At 39.0% G+C, this 18,406-nt stretch overlaps 1 protein-coding gene across 4 annotated transcripts in view; it reads left to right on the top strand.

Annotated features, from left to right (window-relative positions):
* MAST4 (microtubule associated serine/threonine kinase family member 4) overlaps positions 1–18,406 on the top strand; it is a 244,213-nt gene that overhangs the window by 127,350 nt on the left and 98,457 nt on the right. For 2 of the 4 annotated variants that reach the window (XM_074855038.1, XM_074855040.1), the window contains exon 1: positions 2,357–2,609. The exons of the other annotated variants lie outside the window; for them this stretch is intronic. In XM_074855038.1, the coding sequence (XP_074711139.1) occupies positions 2,518–2,609 (92 nt within the window). In that variant the 5' untranslated portion in view covers positions 2,357–2,517. Of the gene's footprint in view, positions 1–2,356; positions 2,610–18,406 lie in introns of those variants that run through there. 4 annotated transcript variants of the gene reach the window in all.

Raw genomic sequence — 18,406 nt, forward strand, 5'->3', positions numbered from 1 at the left:
ACATGCCAATCACAGGCAAAGAGAAGATGAGGTAGTAGAGTATGTGGAGATGTTTCTTAGTGCTTATGTAGAGATTTGGGAATTTTCTTCTTAAGAAGTTTTAAGAAAAGAGATTTGACAGCCATGCTTGCTTTCACATGAACCTTAAAAACTTCATGCTCTGTATAGGCAAGCAGTTGCCTCAAAGTGAAAAGAAGTGGATGAGAGGTTTTCTGTTACTGGCTACAGCAGATGGGAATACTACTTCTCCATGAATGGCGGGGTATAAAAAGAGCAGGCATGCAGCCTGGCTGGGAAGCACCCTCCTGCTGAGCCCTGGTGAGGGGCACAGGCGGAGATTGGCCTGAGTACCAGCTTCTGCAGCCATTTCAGCCTTACTCATACAAGAAAATCTGATCTGAGACCTAGATCAGGCTGTTTTCCCTCCTCATATGGAACTGGTCTCTTCTAAAATTAAGACTTTAGAGAAGTGTTAGATGATTGGTTTGTGTTTGGTCAGTGTTAAATTGACTGTTTTACAATGGCATGTTAGTAAATGGTGTCTGCTGGGGATTTGTAGCAAGGGATTTGTAGTAAGGCCTTTGGTGGTAACTGCTATGTGAACACCTTATTAAATGCCTGTCTAAACCCATTTCATGAATAAGATGTGACTTGTAAAACTATCCCAATAAAATGTTCCTCTGCACCCCAAAAATAAACATGTTTTAGTTTGTTAGAGGACACTAGTGCCTTCTTTGCAATGAGTATTTCTGGAGGCTTTTCAAAATGAGGGCTAATGTTGCAATGCTGTATTACATGCTGAGCTGGTACCCTGAGAGCTGTCTCATCCTGAGCGTCATGTGAGCCCTTCCAGCTCTGTGCTGCAGCATTCTGTGCCACAAGTTTAGTTCACCGGGTCCTTAGATTACTTTGTATTTACATTGGCTTTTTTTTTGTTTGTTTGTTTGTTTCCCGTGATTTTCCTCCTACTATTGCAGACAATCATGGGTGGTTTAATAACAGTGCTACATAATTTCTCTCAGACAGTGCAGTGCAGCTCTTGCCATGTTGAGATGATGCAGGAATATTGCTTTCAGTAAAATAAGTAAGCAGCCTTAGTACAAAACTTATAGTGTTCTTTCCATAACTGTAAATGTGACCAAGTCCCTTAAATGTGACCCTTTAGAGAAACAAAAAAGCAAATAGAGATTTAAAGTATGTTTTAAAAAAAAAAAACTTGTAATTTTTTTAAGCCACAGTAACTGTTTTTCTGTATGTGACCACCATTGCTTGTGACAGCTCGAGTTTGGCATTACTGAATGACAGTGCAGTATAGCAGTCATTTTAGAAACACTTTTATTCGTATACTGCAGGGATGTGAGGAAAAATGCTAGTCTAGACAGAGCTGTGGAGAGAGAGAGAGAGAGAGAGGAGAGGGCTTGAGGGTGCTGCTGGAATTAGGAGTGAAAAGACTGAGGACAGCAGCCAGCACATATGGGGCTGAAATGAGAAGTAAAGTGAAGGTGGAATGATGGGGGGGAGGTCAAGAAAGCAAACCATCCGAGCTGGGAGGCAGCTGGGCAACGGCAAACAGAGAAATAAAGGAAGAAAGTTGGGAGGAGGGAGAGGAGGAAATGACTCAAAGTACCTGAGGGATGAGGTCACTGTTCTGGGTGGAAAAGGTACTCAGAGCCTTTCCGTACCCTTTTTTTTGCCACCTTGTGTTCCAGGGTAGCCTTCTCAAAAGAGGGAGTCGGTAACCGAGGCAGGTGTGTCCCAGCTTTCTGTGGCAAACCCCTATTGTCTGGAGCGGCAGGCAGCCAATGTGAAAAATAGTAATTAAGTACCTGCACTGTCAGCTCTCCTGGGGTAGGCACGAAGTCACGGCAGTGGCCTGTGCTCACTCTACGTCCGAACAGAACGTCGGTGTCCTCGCGTGCTGTTCCCGGCGGAGGGAAGCGGGCCGGCTGGGGCCCGTTTGGGAGCGATCAGCTGGCGGGCGCCCCGGGGCTCTGCACGCCCGCAGATCCCGGCGCGGGGCACTGCCCGAGCGGGCCGGGCCTGCGGCGCTCGCACCTGGCGCCGCCGGTGGAGGGAGGCGGCAGCTGCCGGCCCGGCGGCGGCTCCCGGGGCGCCCTCTTCGTGCCGGGCGGGCGGGCGAGCGGGAGGCGGGGCGGGGAGCGGCGCGCCGCTCTACCCGCCACCGGGCGGAAAGCGCCGGCAGCCGCTGGCGGAGGCGAGAGAGGCTCCTGCGGCGCGACCCCTGCGCGGGAGCGAATGGTCGCTGCCGGGGCGGCGCCGCGCCGAGCGGGGCGGGGCGGGGCGGCGCCCTGCGGAGCGGCGGCGCGGAGAAGTTGCTGCCGGTCCGAGGTGCGGTTACCTCCTCTTTTCCTCCCGCTCCCGCCCGCCCCGGGGAGGCCCCCGCGCTCCCTCTCCGCGCCCCGTCTCCTGAGGGCGGTCGGGGCGCTGGCTGTTCCTCTTACTTCTCCTCCTTCTTGTATTATGGCACTGAGTTTTTAGAGATTGGAACGCAGGGAAATGGATAAGTCGGACCCGAATTTTTGGACGGTCCTTTCTAACTTCACACTGCCCCGCCTGAGGAGCGGCACCCGCCTCCGCCGGACGCAGAGGTAAGGCAGGCTGCGGGGGGCGGCGGGCCGAGGGCGAGAGCGGGGGGCTCCCGCCCGCTGCCAGGTGAGCGGTGCTGGCTGGGGCCGCCGGACTTCCTGGTCCCCGGGCCGGCTGCGCGGGCGGCAGCAGAAAGCCCCTTGGGGGCGGCGGAACGCTCGGCCTCTTGGCTTCTCCTGGTCTTAAACTGCCAGGGCTGCCGGACTCTCCGTTGTGAGTCCGTTGGGGTTCTTCTAGTTAGGTATTTTTTTAAACCAAACGCTGTGTATTGCTCTGCCTTCTAAGATGTTGTTTTGTTTTCTCCTGCCCTTCCACCCTCCCCATTTTTTTTCTTAAAGACACTTTCAGTTTGCTCTCAAATATTTGACCTTTTATCCGGAGCAGATACACTTTATATGGACAACTCAGGATAGCCTACTTTGTCTGGCACTCTTAAAGAGGCAGGTTTGTGTAACTACTTTTTTAGACAGGCTAGCTGACATTTATTAATGCAGGAATGGCCTTTTTATTTTTGTAGCGTTTTGATTGTTGTCAGAAGGGAGAAAAGGTTTGGAAATAGTAAATGCTAACTAAAAGGTAAAGGGTTGTGCCATCCAATGGACAGAAGACTGACAAGCTTTGACATTTTGGTCATTTTTTGTGCGGTGGTATCCCTTGCAGTTAAGTACATGCCTCTATCACAAGGAGTAGCAAAAATTTATACAAGTTTGTAACTTTGTTAACTAGTACCTTGTCTGCCATTTTGAGACATACCAATTGTGTCGTTAAATTGTGATGTGTTTCTGTCTGTGAAACTACCTTGAATATTAGGTTTGTATTATCTTTGGAGAATGTGAAATGTTCCTTCTGCTGGCTGAAAAGCTGGCACAAAGTAAGCAGGATAGAGGCTTAGCAGAGCTGGCTGTTCTTAAGCCTTAAGTATTTATGTACTGATTTTCTGAAAAGGAAAAAATGTTTGTCTGTTGAACGACAGAAAGATAAAATAGGAAAATCAAGTGGCCTATTTCACATCGATGCAAAACTGTTCCTTTAGTGTATATATCTATTCTTTATGTGTCTAACTTGGGGTAGCTGTAAGTGCTGAGTTATTTTATAGTTAATTATTATTGCTCTCTTGTAAATAATTTTTTTACTTTTATGTAGATTTAGCTCAGTGCCCAAATAGGCCTTATGCATTTTTCCGCTGCAAATATATCTGTGTTTAAACAGGGGAACATGGTGAGGCTTTTTGAAATTGTCTTCACTTTTCATACTCAAGTAGGTTTGCACCTATGTGAAGACCTAAAAATACCTTTTATAAATTTTTAATATTTGGATGCCTTCCTGCTTTTCAAACATACTTACTACTATACTGGGTTTGTTGAAATTTTTGAAAGAATTTCTAAAGTGGCATTCAATACTGTCTCAACCTATCGCATACATGGCATATCAGTGAATAGTACATGCCATATATGCAGTTATGTTTTATGTATTACAGGGATATTCAATATTTAATGCCTTCTCTGTAGCAAAATCAGTATGCCACAGCATTGTGAAACTAAAAAACCAGCAGTGGAGTTTTAAGGCTGCTTACTTTTAATGGGCCCAGATACCCTCCTTTCTCAGGCTGATTCTCTTGTCTGAATGGGGACCATCCAATTCATAATTCATCTACTAATGTAAATAATAGATCACAGAGCGATAAAACTGTCAGAAGGAGTAAAACCTATATGGACAGTGCACATTCTTCTAGTTCTGCAGAAATGGGCTTGGATTAATTAAAGTAACAGCTGGATCTGCAGGTTGTGAGCTGTATCTCATCTGGACTATCTTCACAGGCTTGCAGTCAGCCACAGACACAACTGTTACATGAAAAGAGTGGAAGGATAGCTGTTTACTTGCCACAGGATGCCTTTCCAAAAAAGTGCTGCTGGGTAGTGGTAGCCACTGCATGTTTTGTACAGTTTTCCAGGCATTTTAGAGGAGCAAAGAGTAGAGTGTGAATAGGCTTGAAGAGTGTCTAGTTCCTGTGATCTGAATCTCTTGGCTGTGTATAAGTGAAAGTTTTGAGTCCACCGATAAGTGAAAGTTTTGAGTGCACTGATTCAAGAAAGTTTTTTTCTTAATAGTAATACTGCCTATGAAACTGTTGTCCAGCTAATGACAAGCTTTGGTGCTTCATGAAAACTTTACAAGGGACATTCATTGTTTTTTCTGATTGCATCCCCAGTTGGCTTTGGGACACCTTGCCAATGTGAGAGCATTAATTTTATGTTTTGGTTGGGAATTTTTGCCTCTTGGGTATGTTCCTTTTGCCTGTTCAATTACTTTTACCTATATGACCAGGATTACTGTGGCCTGTTAGGCCCTGTCCTTTCTATAAGCACTATGCTACTTTCTTGACACTTAGGATAATGAGAATTGTATGCTAGTGCTAAGATTTTTGTTTCTTTGTATGGATTTGTTTGATGTAGGCATTTATTTATCTTTGCTGAGGTTACAAGAAGTAAAGAATGAAAAGATAGTCTGTATTCCTTCAGGTTGCAATGTTGAGCCTGGCAGCTGAGTTATAAAATGGATGTAAAACTTAGTTTATGGTCCTATTTGCTGACTGAAGTCTTTCATTAAGATTTTTTTACTTCTGTTTTCCAACAGTAGACTTAGAAGAATTTCAATTGCAGCAGTTCTTGCTGGAAGTGGTACCTGAACAAGAAATTCCCTAGCCTGACTTTCAAGTCACAGAGTAGGTTTTCAGGCCTGGTGGGTAGAAAAATTCTCTTCAGTTAGAAATTGGAGGCATTTGGTATTCAAATCACTGAGCCTGTAAATGACATGAATTATACCATGTGCTTTTACAGAGAAGAAACATGTATACCACCACTTCTTTTTCTCTTGCTGTAGGTATGTGGACTCTTCATAGTAGTAACTTCAGGTTCCTGCCTGAAATGGCATCATCTGGAGTAGAGAATGAGAGAGAGGGTCTCTGTGTATGCGTATATATTTATTTAAATAGATTGATGTGTAGATTTATGTGTGGATAGATGTGCACACACACACTTTTTTCATGTGGAAAAATCACTAAATACTTTCTGCTTCATTCCATGCTATGTGTTTAGTTATCTTCTGCCACTTTCTTTCTTCTATCACTGATCTTCTCTGCATATCTTCTACAAAACAGAGAAGCCAGTGATTATTTTTTTTTTCCCATGTGCTTTTCCCTTGCTTCTTTGTGGTAGCTGCACTGGAACGGTGTTATTAGAATTGTTCTTCCTTTGAGTCAGTGTTGGTTTGTTTTTGTTTTTTTTTTTTTTTTTTTCCAAAGGCATGGAATTGAGAATGCTTGCCCAATTACTTCCCACCCAGAGTAGACTCCTAGATGGTTTGTGTTGAAACTTTGTTATTTGCGTACAGTAACTGAAGTGGTATTGAGACTTTCCTGATACAGGATTAAAATATTCATCAATCATCAAATAATAATTCATACATTCTAACAGTTCCTAACAATTTCTGAAATGTTAAAAACAAAGGAAAATTACAACTTTTATTGGAAACTCAGAGAATAGAGTTGTCAAACTTTGTTATGGTTTTATTAGTTTCAGGACAGCATGCTTCCTGGAAAATATTGAGAAGGCTTTTTTGAACTTCTCTGAATTGGTAGTAGACCTTGTTTTTTTCCTTTGTCAGCATAGTATTACGTGTAAGTATACTACAAATGGATTTTTTTATTTAATAATACGCATTAAAAGTAGTCCTGTTGGTGACAGAAGAAAACCAAGCACACATATTCACATAAAAGAAGCCACAGAAATGAAGTATAGTTGTGTTGATGCCAGCTGAATCTGTCCGTGCTTAAGCTTGAGTTTACTTCCCTTACATAGGAGTAAACATCAGTTAAAAGTTAGAAAAGGATTGCTTTTTGTTGTATTTGTGTTACTTTTAATGTATGTTTTGGCGAGTGATGATTTGAAGAGCTTTACCTCTTCCTTACTTTCAGCCCTCTTCATTCACCTTAATTCCTACAGGCAAGAGAGAGGGAGCAATTATCCTAATAGATGTTGAATAAATTTAGAGAGAAGATTATTATCCCAAAACTGGAGGGAATAAGAAGTACCTTTGTGCAGGCTATCTGTGCTTTCAAAATACATTTGTCATGGAATATATTTTGTTAGAAGTTAATCTGTTGGACTAATGATCACACTGCTTTTTGTGCTACACAGTGAGGTGTTAATGTATCTTGGTAATTGTATTTCCTTTCATTCACAGTAAGGGGTGTGTGTTAGGGGGATAGTCTTACAGTCTCACCATCAAGTGAGTATGTTGTTTTTATTCTGGTTGCTTTACTTGGCCAGTCTTTTTGTTCAAGCACTTAATGTACTTCAAGTTCTGCTTACAAACTGAATGTTGGCAACAATCAGTTTTCTCCAATGAGCCATCATTGTTTCTTAGCTTCAACCAGACTGGTGAGGATTCATCTGGTCACACTCCTGTTTTTTGCATAGTTTTTACTCTGGAAAAAAACTATTTTATTAAATTTGGTTAGGATTTGACCAAAGGATCTGACTGTAGAAAACTTGAGGAAAGCTGAAATAAGAGCAAAATAAAAAAAGAAGCTTAGGGAAGTGCTGGAACATGCTGAAAGAAGCTGTAATTTTTATTTTTTTTTTTCACTGTTGTAGTTAATGTATGCCGTTACACAGTAAAAGACAGTCTTTGTCTTTCTGCTCAGGGAATCAAAAGGACAGTAGTCCAGACAGCCCTTCGTGAGTTGTGATTTTTGGGACACATCACATGTTGTGGTCACATTACACAGAGATTCAGTCCTCCCACTCTGTTGAATTTGACTTACATCTGCTATTGATGTTCTACAGAGCCGTTACAGTTCTTGCTGTATTAGAAGTTGACTGATCCTTCTCAAATGTAATTTTTAAGCACACAGGAGCTCACTCATGCAGTGGTTAATAGTTGCTTCTTCTGCTGCACCATCTCTGAGAGAGCTTCAGACTTCTGGTAGCAGTAAGCTATATACCTGTTTGTGTGGCTGCACGTGCTGATTGGTGGGCTTGTCTCCTGTAGTTGTTTGTCAAAGCTGGAAATGGTGGCCAGACAAGTGGATTTCAGGGTAGGTTCCCATGAATTTGTTATATGTCAGTGTGCCTGGCTTACAAAGTAGGAAACATGAGTAATAATAATTTGGCTAGTTATGAGACATGAAATCATTCAATATTTTGAGCCACTGTGTTTAGAATCTGAAGATACTGCTAACTGATTTAGGTTGAAAATTTTTAATGAAGCTTATGAAACATGTCACACTAACTTAATAATGGTGTAAAACTGCTTAGTGTTGCATGCACTTCTTCTGTGTGTATTGCCATGTTATCTGTAGGCCTGGAGCAGGATGTCATGTTACACATCATTAGAAAAAGGCTTCGTAAGAGGTAAATCTGTTGGAAGGAATACTGTGATGGCACCAGGACAGATGCATATGTGCCATACTGTATTTCCCAAACTGAGGAAAACCAGAAAGTTCACTTATCTTTGATTCATCCTTATTCAGCAGGCGTGTCACGTTCAGTGATGGCTCCTGGATTTTCTCTTGGGAACCTTTCAGAGGATTTGTGCCTCTGAACCTTCGCAAATTCACTAACTGCAGTAATTGTGACATTTTAAAGCGCCCCACAATAATATATAGTATTAATGCATAAGATTGTGTCTAAGCATAATATGTAATTGTCATATGTTGGACTCTGAATTCATCTGATGTGGGGAATCTACTACATAACACTGTGCATGGTTACTTAATTTTTCATATGACTTAAACATACACTGGTAGAGACATTTAAGGAGATCTCTGTAACTTAATATACTTGGCATTTTTCGTTTTCTGAGACTACATACTTATCAGCACTAATTTTTCAGTCCTTTTTTTGTAGCAGTGCCTATTTTATATACTATTGATACACACTAGTATTAGTTAGAGCTACTTCAGTAGACTCTTCCACTTGAATAAAGCTGAGATTTAAAAAACCACAACACTTCCAGTGCAGCCTTAAATCTTATGGTAGGTCAATTCTGTGGCTTTATTTTAAATGCTCAAACCAAATCAAATAGTGGTGAACTAGAAAACTCCTTTTGGCATTGTTGCCAGTAGATATAAACATATCTCAGAAGTAAACTGGAACAATTCCCAGATTGATCTACCCAACAGAGAGACTTCAGAGCTGCAAACCACGTGTTATTGGTATTCCTGCCACTGACAGATCAGTATAGAAGTACTGGGGTCATGCCAGAATAAATATATCAGCTTTTTCGCCCTTTCTTTCAGTTAGCAATAGTCTTCCCTAAATAATTGTTTAGGAATAAGGAAAACCGTCATGCTCTATTGTTCTTGAAAGATTCTAATTACTGTTGTAAGTAGAATCTGTTATTCCCATGGAATACTGGCATGTTCAGTTTGGTGATTAGAAAGTAAAAACTGCTGCAATTTCCTTATCCCACCCGTTCTTTTTTCTGCATGTGCAGTAATTATGTAGATGTTCTAGCATGTAATATAGCCTGGTTTTGATCTCTATCATGTGGCTTTAACCTAGGTTTAAAATATGTTAAAAATTTTTAAAAGGTTAACCACTAGTGGATCTTTATTTTTCCCCTCGTAAAAACGTCGAAGACGATGTCAAATGAGGCACTACTTACTGGTAGGAAAATGGCTATTTATACGTGATCAAAGTGTCTGTCTTTTCTAACTAGACTGATTTAAAACATAGCTATTAACATCCAAATAAATTACAGGGAAATCAAGGATACATATATTCAGTTTTATTAAAAAAAAGTAGCTTATATAAACATTTACATACAAGCAATTTAAAAAATCTGTGTTAATGGTGGGTAGACTAAGGTAGTGCTGTGGGAAGGGTGTTGATCATTGAAGAAATATCATTCCTAATGCTGATTATTTTGCTGAAACAAATAATGTGAAGTGTTACACATTGAAATGGTTTAGATTAATAAAAATGTATATACCTCAGTCCTCTTAGTGCTTGATTATAGTATTGTATTGCAGAGGTTAAAAAATGTTATTTATCTCAGGACAGTAAGGTGGTTGTAAAACACTTTCTTGTGTGTGTGTGTCTATAAGGGAATATATCAGACTAAACACTTTTGTGTGTCTGAAAAAATTCCTATTTTTATGTTTCCAGGGGACTTGCATGAATGCAAACTTACCTGTTGCAAGGTTGGAGAGGAAACATTATTGATATTTTTGTTTATTTTCATATGTATCAGTATATATCTATATACCTGTACAGACTCTAAATAAATACACACAGATAAGGGTACACAGACATTTGTATACATAAATACGCAGCAGTAGCTGTAAAATAATACAAGTTGAGAAGCTGAATGAGGTTGATACTATGAGGGCAGTTCAGCTATTGGAAGAAACTTTTCTTGTGCTTTATTCAAAGGCATATTTAGGCATAAACAGCATAGAAGCTTTTCCATCTAAAAGGGTTTTTGTGCTGTTGGTAGTGTTCATTCGTACTACAGCTTTTGAAAATTACCAGAGTTGCAGCCATTTATAATCTTGTCTCTGGGAAATGTGGCTTGTCTTCCCAAATTGAACAAGACTGTTGGCTCTGTTCCACCGCTAGAAGAGGCTGGTTTATTTCTTTGAATTTTTGAACTTGACTATTTCAAACTACTGTAGCATTTACATTGTGGAATACCATGATATCTATCTATTTTTCCCCTGTAGAAATAGGGGAAGGATTCATTTTATAGAAACCTCTTTTTTTTTTTTTTTTTTTTTGGGAGGGGGGGGTAATACTATGGATATCAGTTTCATCTGGAGCTCAATTTGAGAGTTTGCTTTTAATAATGTATGGTTATTTTAAATTTAATAATTTAATTTCAATAGTTTAACTTTTTAATGAATTAAAAGCTACTTTGTTTGAATGCTGGTACTTGCTATCTGTGATTGTTCTAAGTAGCACTCAAGATGCTCATGACTGAAACAGTAGTGGAGGATAGACTTTTATTTTCCTCAGCTTTTTCCTTTATGCATTTGGGAGCACTGTGCAGTCAGTCCTCTCTCTCTGGGCTCCTGGGCCCCCACCCTCTACAAGATTTGGCACAGGCTTCTGAACAAAATCCCACTTCTCACAAGAGATACATTTGCATGTGGAACAACTTGCAGTGCTTCTTTTGACCCTTTGCTTTTTTTCATGCGTACCTGGGAGAGAGGAGTTTGTATAGTAGTTATTTGTTTTGTTAAAGCTGTTCATCAGAGGTGGATTTTTATAAGAAGCCTTTACTCTGTTTTTTAATTACATTTAAACATGATGCTTTTATGCATCAGTTTTAAATGCTAAAGTTGTTATAGGGAAGATGGGTACAGTAGTTTGAACTATCTGAGGTTCCTTTGATAAATCGGACTATAATGAATCAGCTTCTAATTTAAATTCTTAAAATTAAAATTAATCTTAAAATTCTCTTTGGGCAGCTGGCATTGTCACTTCTTGGATGAACTGCTGGAATTTTCTGGAAGGGTATTCCTACCTAAATAAATACAGAAACCTCAAAAGTAGAAAACAAACGAAAGGTAGTCCTAAGAATAGCATATTTTGTAAGTATGTATTTTAACCACAAAACTTCCCCTCCTCAAACCTAAACCAAACTCTAATGGAACATGAGAACTTGTTGTGCCTGATGGATGCACAGAGGTGTCTGTAACTGAGAGGCAGGACCTTCTTCCAGCCAAGAAGTGGTGGCGTTCTGGCTAAAGTGTCCCAGAGGTGGGATTGCAGTGGCTGCAAGAAACATCTCTTGTGCTCTGGACAGCTAAACAAAAGTGAGGGAAGGTAACCCCAAAGGGAGTTTAGAGAGTGAATGGAACATGAGAGATAAAAATTTTGCAGGAGGATTGTAGAAAATATAGTGCTCTGATTCAATGAGAGTACATGAAATCATAGAAAACAGAGCTTCTCTTGCTCTTCTCTTGACAGAATTATTTGTAACAGATGTCACTTAATTTAACAATATGTAGCTTAATATCAATGAGCCTAGCAATATCGAGTGAAATTCTGCTTTCAGTCATGGATGTTTCCTGTTGGTTACAGTCCATGCTGACTTGAGAGAAAGTAAAAATATGTATCAGAATTTTTAGTTGATAAATATATCTGCACAGATTTAATGTAGTTCAAACATAAACATAATAATCCAGTTCTTGCTTAAATGGAAGTTAGGTACTGATGATAAGAATAAATCAGACTTATGTTTCTACCAACAGATGGCTTCATGTTTACCAGAATTTGTTGTCAGGATAGTTTTCATAATGTAAATCAACACACAGCTTTTTTTTTTATTCCCTTTTATGGAAACTGGAAAGAGGATGCTTGAACGTTAACTCATTCATCTGACGATGCTGTTCAGTGAGAAGTCAGAATTAACTAACATCCTTTGTGATGATACTGTTAACCCTCTCTGAGTTGACTAATAAAAAGTAGATTGTGTACATTTGTTTTACAAATTTGCTTTTTCAGTGAGTCTAGGCCTGTCTAGCTTGTTCTTATACATGGGTATGTCAAGGGAGTTTCTGGAAGTGCTGTCATAGTAGAAGCAGAGGCAGTCAAACAAGTCCAATATGCTCTATTCACCTTGTCTACGAACACCCCACACAAAAGGATGATTATGTCAGTTCACTGTACCATCAGGTCTTACCAGAACATCTTCCTTTTGCTTCCCCACAAAATGGACAAAGAAAATATGTAACACATTCTGTAAGTAAGCTTACCTGGTTTTGTTTTTGGTTTTTTTTCTTCTTACCTGAGGCTTGGTGATTTGGCCTCTTCCCTGGCCCTTCTGCCATGTTTTGATGATTGAACTGTTGTGTTTGGAGGCATCTGCTCCCCATCTGTGACCTATGACTAATGAGAGAACATAAGTTTGTTGGGAAATACACTTCTATCCAGTTTTTTCCTTCCTGCTTTCTTATGTCTCACATGCGCTATTCTGTCTCACCAAATGTCAAAATATTATCATCTTTTGCAAGGCTTTGACTTTCTTTGGTGGCAAAAATTTCAAAACCAAAAAATGAAACTTCTTCCTGTTCTTTTTCAAGTTTGAAAATCAAGTTTCTTCACATTTTTTCTTACCTGTCTTCCTCAAATCTTAGAACAGCAAACTGCTTTTTTTTATTATATTCTGTAAATGAAATGTTTCAAAGGAAATACAAAACTATTAGAGTATATGAATATACTAGGTTATTTTATTAAATATGCAAATTGTTTGTGTAGGTCATACCTAAGTATTCAGCATTATCTACAAATTAATACCTTTTAACCATCATGTGTTTCCTTCTTCTGATTCATAAATTATAAGGCAAGAAGAAACCAGTAGGATCACCTACTCTGACAGTCTACAGGAAATAAGACACAGAATAAGAGTGCTAGAGATTTAGTAATTTGGCCCTCCCAGTCAAGGTGATGTGTTTAATCATTGACAAAATTGAGAAAATTTGTCAGGTTTTCCACTGTTCTGGCCAGCTTTCTCTTGATTCTTGTTGTTCCTTAAGTGATACGTGTTTTACCACTACTAATTTGTCACTGATGCTATTGTCTCTCCCACTAACCGTAGTAATGGCCTCAGAGATATTAGGCCAGTCTTTTTATAAACATGAAAAATGTTCTGTAAGTTCTTTGGGACTGTGACTGCCAAAATCCAGTCCAAGGGTCAACAGATGGATATTAATAGAAGGAAACAATCTGAAGAGTGGTCCAAAGGACTGTCTGCGTTTTCTGCCACAGTTGTTAGGGAAAAATGAATTTTCCATTCAAGTCATACTGAGGGAACAATAACGTTGTGTTTTCTAGCAGGCACCTGCCCCAGGAAGCTGGCCTGCAGGCCAACAGCATGGTGTGGCTTCTGTCCATGCTGGGAACGCTTGGGCCAGGTCCTTGGGTGTGTGTAAGGACATGGGTGGAGGAAGTTGTGTGCTGCTTTTCTCTCTTGGATGGGCCGGACTGTCTGAAAAGATGGAAGTGTGTGAGAATTGTATGAAGGAGCATGTCCTGCTGAAGTGCTGCTGGAATACTGTAGTACAGTGGGAGGCAGAAGTGTCCCATTGGTCTTGTTCATGTAGATGCTAAGAAATGATCTGTAGAGCTGCTCCCAGGTTTCATCTTATAGGTAAGTAGTTGGATCATTCCAAAACACGGTACAGGAATGAAGTAAAGTGCAAGCAGTATGGACAATCAGAAAACCAGGAGGGTCCAGGAGCTAGAACATCGTACATGGCAGTAACACCCAGTGCATACTAGAAATCCAGCACTTCAATGAAATGAGATGTTGCTGAACCTAGTTTTAGTATGGCGGTAGCGTATGCATGTAGAATATTATAATATCTGCCAAGTTTTAGGTTATTTGAAGTTACATTTTAAGCATTATTCTTTTTTTACACAAAGGTGTTGCTATTGTAATAAAAATACACATATTAAACATGCATATAACAGAAGATACAAAATTATGGAAGTCTGCAATTCCCTTATTTTATGGAAAACCTCATATAAAAAAACATTTTTTAGTTACGGATGTTGCTAATGTCAGAGGAGGGATTGGAGTACGAGAACTGGCTCAGTGTTCTGTGTTATGCAGTGGCCTCTTTGGAGGCACAGTAGTAATGCACATAATGCTGCACAGCTAGAAGCAAGGATGGAGACACAGTTTTCATTCTAGGTTTTGTACGGGGTTTACAGATATTTCACCTAAACAGTTTGTGCTGCCAAAAATAATTTATTTTTCTTCTTTGCAAACTTTGTGTTTTTACAAAACCGCTTTTCTGATAGATACCAAGATCCTGTAAACATAGAACTCATAAACCATGAGTGGATGACTTATCTCTAGATGATAGCCATCCTGAGGGTAAAGGCAGCAAATATTATCAGCACAACTATTCAAGATAAGTGAAGGCAAGTAAGTGTAGGACTTCCACTTCAAATACAGAAGAAGTCCAAGTAGTTAGAATACAATTATTTATAATATGATTTGGAAATAATGTCGTGCTTTGTGTTCTTAGGATAAGACGTGTGTGCTATTAGATTTTTTGTTTTTAAGGCATTTGGGTTTTAATTGTCATTATTTTATGAGAACAACTCCCATTAATTTACTGACTTATGAATTTATTAGGCAGTGGATTTTTATAAGTCCTGTCAAAAGTGAGGGCTACTGTTGCCTTATAAAAATCTTAAAAGAACAAGGGAAACTGATGTGGAAGGTAAATTTACCTCTGGCTTTGAGTTGGCTATGACCATGAGGGGACTGAATTAGATTTTGGGACCAGTCTCACTTTTTTTTTTCCTCTTGAATCCTCTGACAGTGGTGTTCACAAGAGATAAGACATTTTCCAAACAAAAGCGAAAACTGCAGAAATGGTGGTTTTATCCTTTCTGCACATCACTTCTTCGGGCATACTTCTGTGGTGATGCAAATAGAAACCTTAAATTAGCTAATGAGCTAATGGGTCGGATGAGTAGTGAGGTGATTACTCTTCCTGATGACCAAAAATTGTAGCACACCCTTTTCTGTCACCTTACTTTATCCACACCCTATTCTAACCTGTCAGAGATGTTTGTCTCATCTGTGTGTTATGCCTTGGTTTTTGGACTGTGTAAGCTCTTTCCAGCAGAGTCTGTCATTTGTTGTGTTTGTATGATGTCTATAGCAATGAGGACTTGTAGCACTATCGCATATATAAGGAGTAATAATGCTTCTCACTGCTGGGCTCTTCTGTGTTTTGGGCCAAGTGGTTTTGTTCTTGAGAGCAGAAAATGTGATGTTTTCTCATTTATGACAGATTTTCCCTCAAAATAGTTCTTCTTTAGAAGTCTTGGAACAAAGCTGACCTACTCCAGTTTTCCAGAGTTTCTTCAAAATTGACTCTATTGAAGCCTAAAGGGAGGATGGCTACAGTCTGAAATCATTGTACAGTTTTGAAAAACAAAACAGAAAATCCATTACTTAGTTTTAGATTAAATCTAGAGTAAGAAATCTAAAATAATCATTTATTCCAAATACTTTTTCATTCAGAAAGCACCATTGTAGCTATGTGTAGTGGCATAGTTGGTTTTTTTGGCTGTGAGGAATACCACATGGCTGTAGGGACATACATAGGAATACCTACAATTTTCTGGTTTCATATGTCCTTCTAGAAGAAAAAAGTAGAAAACAAAATGCGGATTATTTTTTCACATACTTGCTGCATTTTAATATTGGAATAGAAAATGTGCAACAGTGTTAATGTATTTGGTGAGTTTAGTGGTTACCGGGATTTTCAAGCAAGTGCCTAATGTATAATGTATGATTAATTTCACTTGATTTGATTTGTTTGAAGTAAGCTGGAAGGCACCTTCCTGTAACACTCTAAGACAATAGTTTTGCTTAAGGCTTTTTGGATTTTTTTTTCTTTTCCCTTCTCCCAACACACAGAATTTATAAAAAGACAATACTGAACTATATTGAGTACTTTTTCTGTTGAAAATATTTGTATCTATCTTGAGGGTATGATCTACTTGCATAAGTGGGAAAATCTGACTTCTAATCTGTACTGTTGCCGCACACCACTGAACAAAATCAGTGAACTTCCATGCTTCTCTTTGCATACTCAGTGGTGATAACCTTCTGAAGAGGTTATCAGTATAATTTACTTACTTTTTATACTTGGCCTGTGATTTGATAAGAATTTGATTTGTTAAAGTGGATAATTATCTCTTGCTAAATTTAGTCTCAAAACATCCTCATTGCACTTTATTGTCAGTGATGGTAAGTTCTCTTTGAATGATAGAATTTGTGTATACATAGTATATAACAGATATTTTTGTTAGTTTGCGTATTTTTCAGTAGCTTGATTCCATCAAAAGACATGTTGTTTTTAAATTAAGTATTGGTAGAGAAAAGATGAAGGTAACCAAGGGTTTGCTTAATACAAATATACTGTCAAAATGATTAAACTTTTTCTTTAATTAACTTGTTGACATCTTGAAGAGGCAACCCAGGACTGAAGAAGACGCATTCAGTTGATCTGGGTTTCTGAATGTTCGGTAGGTTTTTTCACAAGTGTGCACTTGACTACCCTTGCTGACTACCCTTACACTTACCAAAAGCAGTGATCTCTAATGATCTCACGTGGTTGGCAGCCCAGATTCATCTGCAAAACAGCACTGTGCCCTGCAGCACCATACTGGGGTGTGTGCTTAGCTCTGACTCAGAGATCATCATAATTTCCTGCAGCAGCTAGTTAGCTTAATGCCGCGTAGCCTGAGAAGTGGCACAAAATCGCAGCACGAGGTGATACAGCTACAGGCATTTGGACTATTAAAGTTAGACTTGTAAAGGACGTGATGTGTACCTTTGTATCACATTGGAGCATGATTCCTGTCTCTGCCACCATGTTTCTCCTTCTTTACAGTGATAAAGTGTGCTGGGAGACAGTAGTGAATAGGAAGACCAGTATTTGTCCTTTGGAGAGAGTGACTACATTATCTGTTTTAAAGATACAGCTAATACACTGAATATTCAGAATTTAAATGCAGAGTATTATTATCTGAAATGATTACCATAACTTGTTTTTAGAACTCTGAGTGGTTGATGTTTCAGTGGCTATCTGTGAGCTGTAATATTAAACCTATGAGTATCAGTAATGTAATGTTCAATCCAGCTTCAGTCTTATAGAAACTCTTGAGAGTTTAGCAGATTTTTGCAAAATGATACTGTACCTCTCCTATGTTAAATAGGTGTGAAGCTGATATTCTTGTGTTTGAGTTTTTTTTACTGGGGGGAAAAAAAACAGAGCAAAATTGGGAGCAAGGTATTCTATTTCTCTGAAGAATATGAAGAAATAAAGAATATGTGTTAATCAGTAAACAGTCTCCACAATCGTGTGAAGTCTAATGCTGCACTTTGGAAGGAAGAGATGTTAGCAGATCACACTGGTTTCACCAAATTGTGGGAGGAAATACGGATTGTTGAATGCCACTTCATCAGTTAGAGTCTTGGGGTGTTTTTTATTGGTCACTCTTTAAAATTTCATTGTCATTACTTTCCTGTATCAGCTAAATGTATGCTGGTCGGAATGAGGCAAGAGATTATACATACCCATAAAAACAAGTCAGAGCTCTGTAATCAGTTTAAGCTAGGTTGAGAAAACAGTCACTTTTTATTTGGTCACACACCCATATGTATTTCAGCCCTTGTAAACTGTGTGCTACCATTACCTGCACAGACTTTCTCAAGGCTTTGAAAGACTGAAAATTCATTTTGATTTAATGTTTAGTTATGCATTTGTAGAAGGAGGATTATTAAAAGCATGTGATTATGTTGACATTGATTTGTGTGAATGCTTTATCATTGAATTTATATCTTCAAAGGTAAAAATCTGTTTATATGGGTAGTGGTAATTTTTGCAGTTATGATTTGACGAAAGGATAATCCCACCGAATGTCTCTACTCTTTTATGTTCAAGATGTTTGGGAAAGTGGCTTTTATTGACATTATTTTGTCTTTCAGATGTATGCCTACATTTGGATTTCAAGCTGAACATAGTGTGTGTGAGGTTATTTGTAATGATTATTTGAAAAGCTGAGCTAGAGCTTATGTTGATAGAAAGTCTAATGTCTGATTAAACTACTGAACCAAATTAGAGGTTTGGGACCTTTATTTTGAAAAAAAAAAAAAAAAAGAAGGATTAATGTTCAAACTCTGAGATACTGAGAGAGGTAAAAGGTCACAGAATGCTGTATGTTATAGTTCCACTTGAACCTGTCTCCATTCCATC

The sequence above is a fragment of the Strix uralensis genome, chromosome Z, assembly GCF_047716275.1.
Source record: "Strix uralensis isolate ZFMK-TIS-50842 chromosome Z, bStrUra1, whole genome shotgun sequence".
Lineage (NCBI taxonomy): Eukaryota > Metazoa > Chordata > Aves > Strigiformes > Strigidae > Strix > Strix uralensis.